Source organism: Pocillopora verrucosa, chromosome 11 (assembly GCF_036669915.1).
Source record: "Pocillopora verrucosa isolate sample1 chromosome 11, ASM3666991v2, whole genome shotgun sequence".
NCBI lineage: Eukaryota > Metazoa > Cnidaria > Anthozoa > Scleractinia > Pocilloporidae > Pocillopora > Pocillopora verrucosa.
In genome coordinates, this window is record NC_089322.1 from 3,361,221 (window position 1) to 3,376,276 (window position 15,056).

At 36.6% G+C, this 15,056-nt stretch overlaps 1 protein-coding gene across 1 annotated transcript; it reads left to right on the top strand.

Moving 5' to 3' along the window:
* The first annotated feature begins 3,276 nt into the window (after positions 1–3,276).
* Positions 3,277–4,065, top strand: LOC136276951 (neuropeptide S receptor-like). The gene has a single exon (XM_066158476.1). It carries the CDS (start codon positions 3,277–3,279, stop codon positions 4,063–4,065), a length of 789 nt encoding a protein of 262 aa, XP_066014573.1.
* Positions 4,066–15,056: the final 10,991 nt, after the last annotated feature.

Consider the following 15,056-nt stretch of genomic DNA (forward strand, 5'->3'; position numbering starts at 1 on the left):
GTAAGATTTGAGAATAGCTGTATTTGCAGGGCTAGTATTTCAACTTTGCAAAGATATGGTAGACGACTCTCAGACTATGAACAACTGGCGACTTTGAGCAGTGTTACTTTTATGAGTAAAAGAGAGAAAAATACTTCTAGGAAAAGATATGGAGTGAGAGATGATCATGCGCACCTTTGATTTTTGTCGCAAATTTTGTCATCTAACGCTATTTTCGCCTCACCCCCTCCCCCCAACCTATTTACTCACCGAACCGAACCGATAGAGGTTTATTTCAGTCTTCCCACTTGTTTGAAACTAGGTGTTTTGTTAAGGTCGTCTCGATAGGTTTACATAGAAATGATCTACACGGCAGTGCTATCTCTTTTGAGCTTAGTTTCTTAGCCTCAAATGACACGTAACAACCTGTAGGTAACATCACAAAGTAGTACTGACACAATTTCAAAAAAAAAACAACAACAACAACAACAAAAAAACGACAAAAAATCGAGTAATTTTATCAAAGACCAAATATTTCACAAGCCCGTAGCAAATTACGAGTGCAATTTGTGGTCTTTGAAAATTTTTCAAGTGCCCCTTTACAAGAAACTGCACGAGAAATCATGTTGTTACCTAGTAATAATATACATGAAAAAGGCATCTCTCAAAGGCAAGGCAAACGAAATTTTGACAGCGTGCGCGCTAGTTGTAATTTGTATTCATGTTTCAGCTTTGGACTCATGTTACTTGACAAATGCACTTGGTTTCAGCCAATCAGAAGCGCGTAAATTTTTCGTGTGTATTTTTAGTATAGGTAACAACATGATTTCGAGTGCAATTTGGTGTTAACGAGCACAAGTAAATTTTTCAAAGACAACAAATTGCATTCGTATTACAACTTTGCACTCGCATTACATGAAAAATGGACTTGTCAGCCATTCAGAAGTGCGTAATTTTTTCAGGTATATTATAACACGCAGGTAAAGAGTGAAATTTCGGATCAAGTTACCGACGAATACGCACCGACCCGACAAATAGCACGCGTCTCGTGTTTCCCCCTTTGTGCTCCAGCTGCTTGCTGCTGCTTTACAACAAAACAAAGCTTCTTTATTTGTTAACGTCACTCATTTGATATTAAAAGGGGGAGATTTACGCTTGAAATTATTGTCACAGGCTAATTTCCACTATTTCACATCTTATCTGCACTCTGCTGTAGTTTTGAGAATTGAAACACATCAGATGATGAAGTAAAAAATATTCCGCTTTTGTTTTCAACTTCTGATTGGTCCATTCTTTTTTGACACCAACGACTGGCGTCAAATTTATGTGCAGAAGGCGTCTGACAGATTATTCTAGAATGATAAATGTTTGCAGGCTTGAATGCGACTTAACTAAACATTATCTATTGTCCTAAGTAAATTTAAAGAGTTGATGGGAGCGAGATGGTTCTATAAAACCCTTGTATAAACAATTCTTTTTGCCTAAAACGTTTTTGCTTAAAAATTTTTCTTAAACAAGAAATTCAATAAAATTGTGATCGTTATTTAACATCAGAGTAGTTCCGACGCAAGAAAAACATTAGCTGATGCATATACTTAAAACTTTCCTAGATCCAGAGGACTTCCGGTTCAGAATCTATTCGTGACATATTGATTCTTATCTAAACAGCTGTTCAGTTAAAAAGCTTCCGATGAAACAAAGCTAAGTCACTTGTTTAAGAGAAGTAGTGTTGATATTACATACGTCTCTATTATTTAAGAGCACATATTGATTATTTTGAGGCCGTACTTTACTGGAGAAAACATCTTTCTTGAATTACTCATTTAAGCTGGCATGTATTTTAGTCTTAGAAACATCTGGTTCTTATAATTAGGAGCTTGCGTTGTATATTTTGATGATATAGAGTAAAAACATTGCATTTTTCTTCTTAATTTTGCTGTGTTTGTTACTGTATGTTCTCTTCAATGTTTTAGAGTTTTAAGCTCTTGTTGATGAATTACACGATAATTTTTAAACGATAAATGCTGGAAAAAATTGCTGAATTGCCTGACTTTTCGTTAATTACAGTCGATTTACATACGTCCAACTTCCCCACGAGCTCTGTTTAATTTAGCGGGGAATTGATCATCACCTTAAATAGTCAATACCGATATAAGATTCAATGATATACATACTTTTAATTTCCCCGTTTTCATTTGGAAATTTTTTCACATTCGGTACCGTACGTAACAATGGTATAACATTTCCAACACTTTTTTATTCCATGAAAACTTATCTTGGAGATGCTCGTTGAGGTAGACCTTCGTTCGACTAAAAATGAATTACTTGACAAGTATTCAAGTCATGTAATCCATCGGTCGTATGTCAAGACAGATTGTCAAAGGCAAATACCTTCTGAAAAATTTATAATATTACGTTTTCTTAATAAGTCTTTGTGAAATGCTTTTAATTTCTGCTTGTGTGTTTAGCAAACAATTTTTTAAAGAAAAGTGACGCACTTGACCCACAAGTCTTGGACATGATGACCCTTATTTGGTTGCAACTGAGACAGAACAAGCTGTGGATAAATATATTTTATTATACGTTTTGGTGTGTAGTATCGCTGAGTATTTTTGCGAGTTGTGCCGTACTTTGACAAGCCCGTATGGCGAGTAAAAATACAAACAACGCCGCTTCCGAAATTCTTTACAACAGAACAGTCCTCCGAGGCTTCTTTATTTGTTAAAAACGTCTTTAACTTGATAATAAAAGTGGGCGATTTACGCTTAACACTGACCGATTAATAATTTTGAAATTATTGTTATTCAAAATATTTGTTGTTGGCTAAGTTTCTTTAATTTGCATCTCATTTGCACGATCGTGCTGTGCTGTTAGTCTAAAAAAAGGACTGCCGTAATTTTCTTTGAATTAAAACACATTAGAAGACGAAGTCAAAAGAAGTTCCGCGTTTGTTTTCAATTTCTGATTGCAATCGGTTTATTCTTCTTGAAAACCAATAAACAGACGTCGAACTCCGAGCACGAAGCGTCTGATAAGAACATTGTTAAGTGATCGATGTTTGCAGTCTCGAATATGACTTAATTAAACAGCATATATATTGCCATATTAACTTGTACGTAGGTTGGATGGGGCCAGATGGTTGATTAAAAACTCTATATAAACACAATCAAATTTTTCATCCTTAAACCTTTCAAAACACTTGAAAGAAAGCAATTGAAAAGTCCTAGACAACCACTTAGAAGAAATTCAATGGAAACGTGGTTTTGGGTTCTCGGCTGGTTCCTCAGCATTCTCACAATGGTTGTAAATGCATTTGTCATCTTCCTCGTCTACAGTAAACGTCAGCTTCGCACCAAAACCAACGCATTTGTCGTGTCTTTAGCAGTGGCTGATTTTGGTGTTGGGATGATTATTGTTCCTTCACGCTTTTTCTGCAGCTTTGCAACCGAATGCACTCCACCTTCAAGAGAGGGATTAATTGTGGAATTTGTAAGGATTTTCACTTTTTACGCCTCTGGAACAAACTTGGTCAGTTTAGTTCTTGAACGTTATATTGCTGTTGTGAAACCTTTGAAATACTTGACTTTTATGAAGCGCCGTCGAGTCATTCAAATGGTTGTAACATCTTGGGGAATTCCTTCTCTTTTCACTCTTACTATAGTGTGGATTACACTTAGTGGAATCGATCTTGCCAGGACTATGCTCGGCTATTTGTATTTGCTTTTCGAGGTTATCTTGTGCGTAATGCTTATCTTTTTTCTTGCATCCATGTTTTTTGCTGTATACTCTAGAGATCGCACTTTAGCTAAGAAATTGCGGCTTAGTCAACCGGTCGCCAGAGCTAAAACTAAAAACAAGGCGTCAGCGGTAAAATGGGTGGCATTGGTAACGTGTGTGCTTCTATCTTGTTACGGAATAATGATGCGTTGTAGTTTGTTACTTTTAACTGGTCAATCATGTAACGATTATCATTACAAAATACCTCTAGAAGTTATTAACTCTGGAATAAACCCTATAGCTTATGCTTTCTTCAAAAGAGATATACAACAAGAATGCAAAAGGCTTATCTTCAAAAGGCGTCGTTAATAAACAACAAAATAGTTCCGACGCAAGTAAAACATTACTGAGCTGAAGCATATGCTTAAAACTTTCCTAGATCCCGAAGACTTCTGGTTCACAATCTATCCGTGACATATTAATTCTTGTCTTTATCGCTGTTCAGTTAAAAAGCTTCCGAAAAAAAAAAGTAGTGCTGATATTACATCTGTCTCTAATATTTAAGACCAAATACTGATTATTTTGAGGCCATATTTTGCCGGAGAAAATGTTTTTCTTAAATTAATTATTTAAGCTGGCATGTATTTTAGTCCTAGAAACATCTGGTTTTTATAACAATGAGCTTACGTTGCATAATTTAATGATATAGAATAAAAAATATCATTTTCCTCCTCAATTTTGCTGTGTTTTTTACTGTATGTTCTCTTTAATGTTTAAGAGTATTAAGCTCTTGTTGATGAATCACATGATAACTTTGAAACGATAAAAGGCTTCTCTTCAAAAGGCGTCGTTAACAAACAACAGAGTAGTTCCGACGCAAGAACAACAGAGAAGTTGAGGACAGTAATTAAAATGAAATTCAATAGAAACGTGGTTTTGAGTTCTCGGCTGGTTCCTCAGCATTCTCACTATGGTTGTAGATGGATTTGTCATCTTCCTCGTCTGCAGTCAACGTCACCTTCGCACCAAAACCAACACATTTGTCGTTTCTTAACTGAAGGCTGATTTTGGTGTTGGGATGATTGCTGTTCCTCCCCGCTTTTTCTGTAACCTTACAACCGAATGCACTCCACGCTTTGAGACCTTTGAAATTCTCAACTTTAATTTGCAAGAAAATTTACGTTGGAGTAATGTTTTTCTTTAAACGAGAGAAGCTGACTTATATTTTGATGTAAGAAACATCTGCTTCTTAAAATAATGAGCTTGCCTTGCATAATAAAATAAAAAGAGTAAAAACATATCATATTCCTTGTCAATTGATATGTCCGGTTCTGTAAGAGATCGCTTGATCCACGAGAAGTTCAATCCGACGACACCGTACAAAATATGGTTAGAATCTTAACGTTGACAAAGAGCTGTGCACAACATTTCGTTGGCATAGTATTCGTCAGTTCCTTGATAGAGGTCGTGCTTCGGGGACTTTCGACCCTTAACAAACCCGTTTGAAAAGTTGACCTAAAGCAATTTCTTGCTTAGTTTTATTATTGATCTATGAACGAAGATTTTGCAAGGCAGCCGTTCGTGTGGCAATCTTCATGTTTGTAGCCTTCCCTATGGCCATTATAGCCGACTGTATCGTTCAGCCTCCTTTCCCTCCGCCCACAGGGGATAAATGACGACCAGTCTCTTGGAGCCAATTTTGGTTACAGAGAAGTCAAGAGAGTAAGTCAACAGTTGATATTCTCTATTGTTGGAAATGACACAGTTTTATCTCAGTGCCAACAATTACAGGAAGGATAAGCTCAACTGGTTTGGGAAGCAAGAGGGAACTTTTAAAGTTGCCATAGCGGGGGATGGTACACCCTTTGGAAAGGATGACCGAGCATTGGCTTGGTTAGTTAGTTTCCTAAACCGTGGTCAGCGTGTGTATAGCTCTGCAGAGAACTTTCTCTTAATTGGGGCCAGTTGCTCTGAAGACTGTGAGCCTGTTCGCAGATATGTGGTTCTGCTTGAAAGGCAAATGACTGAAATTGAGGGGAAAATGATTTCAGTAGAAACTGGTGGTAAGAAGAAGTTTGCGTCCTTTCAATTTGAACTGCTACCAAATGACATGAAATATATATATACATATATATATGTTTTATATATGTGAAAGAATCAGAGAGGACGCATCGATTCTGTTACTCTCAGTTTCGCGCCTAAGCGCTCGTCAGACAGAAAAAAATTCTGTCCGAGGAGCGCTTAGGTGCGAAACTCAGAGTAACAGAGAATCGATGCGTCTTCTTTGATTCTTTTACTAATATATACTCAGCTCTGTTACCACAGCATTGAGCACTTTATGCCAAGGCAGACTCTACCCCCACATTTATATATATATGTTATAGATATATTCAGAGATTACAAAAGATAATTTACTATTTCAATTTTTCATTAATATCCACTAGTGCATTGAATATCATTATGAAGAGTTTACAGTAATATATAGACATGTATCTTATCGATATATACAGAGATTACAAGAAATGATTTGCTCTAATCTAAATTTACATTAATATACAAAACGTTGCATGCTGAATGCATTGCCATCAGAAATTATTATTGTCTTGAATGTTACCATTACAATCGTTGATATTAAAATTATATTAAAAGTATTAGACTAAAAGGAGTGATCGTAGTTACTGTTCATTTCACACATGCCGCGGCCAGTCATGCTCATTCCAGAAGCTATAATGAAAAATCAATGGTGATTAATTCTTTCTGTAGGAATATTTTATTCCAAACTGTTTTTCAGAACTTATGATTGCCTCTACACGGTTGTTACCTTTGATTTTTCTTTTCAAAAAGGTATTTTTACTCAGATTTTGATTAGTACAATCAGAAAATACCTTTCTCACTCTGTCATGAGAGATGAAAGCAAACACACAGTTCTTTCGCGTTCGGTCAGCTATAACTCCGAAATTTGTCCGCGAAACAATAGCTTCCAAAATTTGAAAAAGCTCTCTGTGCAGCTTTTCCTCCACGACCACCTTCCAGGCGTGTCTGACGGAACATCGTGAAGACATTCGTCGCTGAAATGTCTTAGGCCAATCTATGGCTTGTCTTTGAAACATTGGAAAATAATCTCCCAAGATGTGCTTAAATCCGGTTCAGTTATTGAAGTGTCGAACGGAAACTGGTGCCAGCAACCCTCTTAAATCATCTAGGGCTTCGCTTATATTATTAATTTGACCATCTTTGCCCGAAAGTTCAGCTTCTACGACTACAAGCGCACCACGAACAGTGTTCAAAAACACTCCACTAGCGTCCGCCATGTTTTGTTAGAAAAAAGCCAGTTTGAAGTTAGCCGCTGACGCATTACTTGAGCCCGTCGATTTGGCCAAATTAGAGCCGAAAAATCCCCGGCGTGGTTGAACATTCAATTACAGAGTAACATGTGGAAGGGAGAACTTATATATTAGACAGTACAGCACGTACACTGTAAGACGACCTCATTCCCATTCGTAACCGTAATGAAAGTTTTCATTGAACCAAGTAACTCCTGAGGCAGCAGCGAGAAAATTGTTCGTTCATTGTTGTTGTATTGATCGCTTAATTTACTTATTCGGTTCCTATTTTCATTTTTAAACGTATTTAAATAATATACACAGTACATCGTGCTCGTAGTTTTAGTATTAAGGTAGCTGAAGATGGTTTTGATAACTTTAAACCAATTATATAATGTATTGACAGAATTGATAAATATCTTGGCTTTTGAGGAGAAAACCAAATTGAAATAGATCAGTCCCAATTTGATGTTTTTCAAGTTTTCCTTGGAGGTCATTTCTTCAAAAATGTACATACGTGCATAGGTCGGGTAGTGTGTTTATTTTCCTTCTCTTATAATTTTTTTAGTAAAAATAAGACTTTTTTGCCGTGCAGCCTGATTATCAACTGCCTTAGCTCTTGAGGCTAAAAAAAGCCAAGAAGAAATTTTCGAACATTGGTCTTTCTCTAGGTCTTTTCAAAACTCATTTCTATATCCATTATTAGTCTTGTACTCTGATGATATACGTTTTCTAAATTCGAAAGTTTTTGGATAATTTCAACAACACTCTTGAGGTCTGATTGCTAAAGTTCCAAGCCCGAGGACTAGACTCAAAATGCCACCAAAATTGGTATTTCGCCACATTGTTCAGATTTATATTTTAGGTTTCCTAATTTATTTTTTATCGTATTATAATGTTTTTTTTTTTTTTAAAGAGCTTTATTGCTCTCAGAGCCTCATTGTCAAATGTATCAGCTTTTGGCACTGTAACCAAACTGGAAGAGTTTGGTTCAAAAATTGATTTTCAAGAAGTTTTTTCTTTTCCATAATTCATTTACATATTTTTAATTCAAAAGAAAACTTGGAGTTTAATTGATTTTAAAAATATTCAAACTATTGAGACTAAAACCAAACCCTAGGAGTGTGCTCCAAACGTTGGTATTCCTCAAATTATTTCACACTTAATATATGTATCTCTCACCAACCGAATTCAACGCGCGCCAACGAATTGAACTTTCCCCAATATTTTCCTAGAGTCAAGTTTCTTTTGTTTTTTCTCAGATAACAACTTTTCTAAAATAGACCTATTTTACTTAATTCAATAGAAACCTTGAATATATTTTTGATATGAAGTTAGGAGCCTGGAGGCTAGTTGGCAAAGTATGTTAGAGCAGCTTTCAATTGGGTGTCGAAAAACCGAAACCAAATTTATCACAAAGACCAATCAATAAATTATTTACCCATTACACACTGTAATGACCATAGGAAACACATTCATCCAAGGCTAAGATAAATTTATTTTACATCTATTTCATGCTTTTTTATTAATTTCATACTTACTGTGTAAAAGGTTTCAATTCTTTTGCCAGATTGTCTCAGATGAAGCAAATTATCAGCCTATTTTGTCAGCTCAGTTTTTCAAAGCTATTTACTAGCAAATAATTTGAAAAATGAATTTTGTGACGAAAACGGCTTTTTTCTTTAAAAAACATCTTCAGGGACTCTATCTATTTACCAGCTTTCACGAATTTTCAGGAGCCCGGACTCATAAACTTTTTTTTATTTAGTTCGATGCGAAAAGAAACTTGCAAAAATGTTTTGGTTCATCACTTATTTGGAATTCCCGTCAAAACTTTGAATAAAAGCAGAGTATGTTGTCGCTTTAAAGGTTACCATAGATTTGGTAAAATGAATGACAAGAGGCATGAGTTTGATTTTCAGAAACCTAATTAATGTGACCATTTTCTACGCTATAACAGGGCTGTCAATGAATCTAATGAAAGGGTAATAAGGTGAGGTCTGTTCATGAGGCAAGTTCCCCATCCTACCCTGAACTTGGTTTTAAGAGCATGAAGCGACAGGAAGTACTGATGTTTCTCTTAGACCGGATTAGTCTATCGTTGATTACGTCATCTCGTCTTCTTGTATCCAGTGAATAGCGTTATCCAACCTTTGAACAACCGGTTCTTAGGTGGAGAGGGACAGCATCCATTTATACTCCTGGATCGGGAGGGAACGTATCTATTTAAATTCCTAGGTGGAGAGGGACAGTATCTATTTATACTCCTGAAAAGAGAGGGACAGTATCCATTCATACTCTTGGGTGGAGAGGGAAAGTATCCATTTATACTCCTAGGTGGAGAGGGACAGTATCTATTTATACTTTTGGGCGAAGGGACTCCCTGTGAGAATTAAGTGTTTTCCTCAAGAACTCAACACAATGGCCCGACCAGGCCTTGAACCCCGTTTCCCGTAGCGAGAGGATGGAAGCGTTACAGGACGCGCGTTTCTCAGCCTGCCGTAAGACTTTTTCGTGATGTTAGTTATAGGTACCCAGTTGTCGGCTGATTTGGTAGATTGAGGTGTCTCGTAGTTTTTTACGATGCTGTGATCACGTCTTTGTTGTTGCTTTTTTCAAGCACGAAATGCAACACTTTGTGCATAATCTTGAAGGATACCTGTCATATCAAGTTCTAAACGTTACATAGTCAGAGTTTCAAGAAGGACTTTTGAGTGTACGTGACTTGGGAAGGAATTAGCTGCATTACACTATACAAAATAAGCTTAATTATTAAGCATTGTGATTGGTAAAGCGTTCGCCTTTTCACGGCGATTCATTTTTTTTTTTTTTAGGATAGAGATTGCATAGTTTAGAACGTTCACCGCTGTTCACAGCAATTCTTGATTTTCTTTATCCAGGTAAGAAACTTGGACGACTTGCACAACCAACACACGGACTACCTCCGAAAAGCCATTTTCCGTTCCCTTCTCAGTCGAAATGCAGCGCCTGTGATGACCATCGTTAGTGACCTGGGCACGCTTATACTCAAATGACGCACGCAGCTGTTGGCGTCCCCATGGCAACAACACCCTGGCCCAGGGTACGTGACATTTTTGTCGTTTTGTCATCTAACGCGTTTTTTGCCTCACCCCCTCCCCCCAACCTCTCTACTCACCGAAACGAACCGATAGGGGTTTATTTCAGTCTTCCCACCTTTTTTTAATTTAGGTGTTTCTAAAAGTCGTCTCGATGGATTAGATAGCCATGATCTACACGGAAGTGGTATCTCTTTTGAGCTTAGTTTTTTTTCTTTTTTGTCCTTAAAAGTTACGTCAAACTAAGACCTTAAAAATAGTCTTGACGGTCGTTCGCTCGAGTAAACTTTGACTTCCAATAAAATTCGGGGAAAAAAAAAAGATCCAATCAGACGGATTGAGGTTTTCATATAAGTACATAGCTGTCTTGCAACACACAAGAAATGAACGAAATCTGTTTCTCGAGCGAAATCGGCCGGACCGCTCTTACGGAGAAAGGCGAGCGCTTTCAGGAAAGTTCACAATAAATTTTTAGTGGAAAGTCTTCGTGACAGGTTTTGCTCGTGTTTTTAACACACAACTTTTTATTGAAAAGTGGCGTACATGACCCACACCTCTTGCACGACGTTTAAAACGAATATGGAAACGAGCTCTTAGCCTCAAATGACACGGAACAACTTGTAGGTAACACAACAAATTAGTTCTGACATGATTTCGATTGAAATTTGGTGTTAAAAATCGAGTAAGAAATCGACGCAAGAAAAAATGCATAAACTTCGAGGCTTCTTGATTTGTTAAAACGTATTTCACTTGATAATAAAAGGGGGCGATTTACGCTTAACACCGACCGATTGATAACTTTGAAATAATTGCTATTGGAAATATTTGTTGTTGGCTAAGTCCCGTTAATTCGCATCTTATTGAAACTATCATGTCTCAAAAAAGGACTGCCGTAATTTTCTTTGAATTAAAACACATTAGAAGATGAAGTCAATGAATGTTCCGCGTTTGTTATCAATTTCTGATTGCAATTGGTTTATTCTTCTTGGAAACCAATAAAGAGACGTCAAACTCCGCACACAAAGCGTCTGACAAGAACATTGTTAAGTCTTGGATGTTTGCAGCGCTGAATAGGACTTAATTAAACACAATTACTTAATTAAAAATTAATTTACGTAGGTTGGACGGGGCCATATGGTTGATTAAAAACTCTACATAAACACAATTACGTTTTTCATTCTTAGAACCTTTAAAAAAACTCTCTTGGCTTGACCGAAGAAAGAAATTGAAAAGTCCCAGACAGCCATTTAGAAGAAATTCGATGGAAACGTGGTTTTGGGTTCTCGGCTGGTTCCTCAGCATTCTCACGATGGTCGTAAATGGATTAATCATCTTCCTCGTCTGCAGTAAACGTCAGCTTCGCACCAAATCCAATGCATTTGTCGTGTCTTTAGCAGTGGCTGATTTTGGTGTTGGAATGATTGCTGTTCCTTCACACTTTTTCTGCAGCCTTGCAACCGAATGCCCTCTAAGCTCAAAAGAGAAATTAATTGTGATATTTGTAAGGGTTTTCATTGTTTCCACCTCTGGAACAAACTTGGTTGGATTAGTACTGGAACGTTATGTTGCCGTTGTGAAACCTTTGAAATACTTGACTTTTATGAAGCGCCGTCGAGTCATTCAAATGGTTGTAACATCTTGGGGAATTCCTCTTCTTTTCATTCTTACTTTAGTGTCGATTGCACTTAGTGCAATCGATCTTGCCTGGACTATAGGCGGCTACTTGTATTTGCTTTTTGAGGTAATCTTGTGCGTAATTCTAATCTTTTTTCTTGCATCCATGTTTCTTGTTGTTTACAATCTGAACTCTAGAGATCGCACTTTAGCTAAGCAATTACGTTGTAATCATGTGGTCACTAGAGCTAAAACTCAAAACACGTCAGCAGTAAAATGGGTGGCTTTGATGACGTGTGTTTCTAGCGTGTTATGGAATAATGATGCGTTGTAGTTTATTAATGTTAACCGATCAAAAGTGTAACGATTTTCGTTACAAAATACCTCTAGAAGTTATTAATTCTGGAATAAACCCTATAGTTTACGCTTTCTTCAAAAGAGATATACAACAAGAATGCAAAAGGTTCCTCTTCAAAAGGCGTTGTCATTTAACAACAGAGTAGTTCCAACGCAAGAAAAACATTAGCTAATGCATATACTTAAAACTCTCCTATGTTCCGAGAACTTCTGGTTCAGAATCTATCCGTGACTTATTAATTCTTACCTTTATTGCTGTTCAGTTAAAAAGCTTCTGATGAAACAAAGATAAGTCACCTGTTTAAGAGAAGTACTGTAGATATTACATGTCTCGAATATTTAAGACCACATATTGATTATTTTGAGGCCGTACTTTACTGGAGAAAATGTTTTTCTCAAATTAATCATTTAGGCTGGCATGTATATCAGTCTTGGAAATATCTGGTTCTTATAACTATGAGCTTGCGTTGTATATTTTAATGATATAAAATAATAACAATATAATTTTCCTCCTCAATTTTGCTGTGTTTTTTACTGTATGTTCTCTTCAATGTTTTAGAGTATTAAGCTCTTGTTGATGAATTACATGATAACTTTGAAACGATAAATGCTGGAAAACAACTGCTGAATTGCCTGACTTTTCGTCAACGACAGTCAATTTGCATACGTGCAACTTCCTCATGAGCTGTGTTTAATTTAGCGGGGAATTGATCATCATCTTTGATAGTCAAAGCCGACATAAGATTCATTGATATAAATACTTTTAATTTTCCCGTTTTCATTCGGAAAATTTTCACATTTGGTAGCGTAGGTAACATTGAAGTAACATTTCTAACACTTTTTTAAATCTATGAAAACTTTTCTTAGAGATGCTCGTTAGGGAAGACCTTCGCTCGACTAAAAATGAATTACTTGACGAGTATTCTAGTCATGTAATCCATCGGTCGTATGTCAAGAGAGATTGTCAAAGACGAACGCTTTCAGGAAATTTTACAATGTTACCTTTTCGTGAAAGTCTTAGTGAAATGCTTTTAATTTCTGCTTGTGTGTTTGGCAAACAGTTTTCAAAAAAGAGCGACGACCCACAACTCTTGCACATGATGACCTTTAAAACGAGTATCAAAACCAGTTATTTGGTTGCAACGGATGCAGAACAAGCTGTAGATAAATATATTTTATTAGACGTTTTGGTGTGTAGTATCGCTGAGTATTTTTGTGAGTTGTGCCGTAATTTGACGAGTCCGTATGGCGAGTCAAAATACAAACAACGCCGCTTCCGAAATGCTTTGCAACAAAACATGGCTTCCAGGCTTCTTTATTTGTTAAAAACGTCTTTAACTTGATAACAAAAGGGGGCGACTTACGCGTAACACCAACTGATTGATAGTTATTGTTATTTGAAATATTTGTTGTTGGATAAGTTTCGTTAATTCGCATCTTATTTGCACTGTCATGCTGTACTGACTGGGGCCAGATGGTTGAATAAGAACTCTTTATAAACACAATTAAATTTTTCATCCTTAAAACCATTTAAGAAAGCAATTGAAAAGTTCTAGACAGCCATTTAAAAGAAATTCAATGGAAACGTGGTTTTGGGTTCTCGGCTGGTTCCTCAGCATTCTCACGATGATTGTAAATGGATTTGTCATCTTCCTCGTCTGCAGTAAACGTCACCTTCGCACCAAAACCAACGCATTTGCCGTTTCTTTAGCAGTGGCTGATTTTGGTGTTGGGATGATTGTTGTCCCTTCATTTTTTTTTCTGCAGCCTTGCAACCGAATGCACTCCACGCTCAAAAGAGGGATTAATTGTGCTGTTTGTTAGGGTGTTCATTGTTTACACCTCTGGAACAAACTTGGTTAGTTTAGTACTAGAACGTTATGTTGCTGTTGTGAAACCTTTGAAATACTTGACTTTTATGAAGCATCGCCGAGTCATTCAAATGGTTCTAACATCTTGGGGAATTCCTTTTCTTTTTGCTGTTACTCTAGTGTCCATTAAACTTAATGGAATCGATCGTGCCCGGACTATTAGCAGCTACTTGTATTTGCTTTTCGAGATAATCTTGTGCGTAATTCTAATCTTTTTTCTTGCATCCATGTTTTTTGCTGTATACTCTAGAGATCGCACTTTAGCTAAGCAATTGCGGTTTAATCAACCGGTCGCTAGAGCTAAAACTCAAAACAAGGCGGAATAATGATGCGTTGTAGTTTTTTATTGTTAACTGATCAAAAGTGTAACGATTTTCTTTACAAAATACCTCTAGAAGTTATTAACTCTGGAATAAACCCTATAGCTTATGCTTTCTTCAAAAGAGATATACAATATGAATGCAAAAAAGCTTCTCTTCAAAAGGCGTCGTTAATTAACAACAGAATAGTTCCGACGCAAGAACAACAGAGTAGTTAAGGACAGCCATTAAAAAGAAATTCAATGGAAACCGTGTTTTGGGTTCTCGGCTGGTTCTTCTGCATCATCACGATGATTGTAAATGGATTTGTCATCTTCCTCGTCTGCAGTCAACGTCAGCTTCGCACCAAAACCAACACATTTGTCGTTCTTAAGCGGTGGCTTATTTTTTCATAGTTAAGTTACCTGTTAAAGAGAAGTAATGTTGATATTACATCTGTCTCTAATAATTAAGACCACATGTTGATTATTTTGAGGCCATACTTTACTGGAAAAAATGGTTTTCTTAAATTAATCATTTAAGCAGGCTTGTATTTTAGTCTTAGAAACATCTGGTTCTTACAACTATGAGCTTGCGTTGTATATTTTAACGATAAATAGTAAAAAATATCATTTTCCTCCTCAATTTTGTTGCGTTTTTTCAACAGTCCGCCAGTCCACTGTATTACGCTCTTTTTGATGAATTACATGTAAATTTGAAACGATAAATGCTGGAAAACAAGAGCTGGATTCCCTGAATTTCGTATTGATGTAATTTGATACCTTGCATAATAAAATGAAAAGAGTAAAAACATATTAT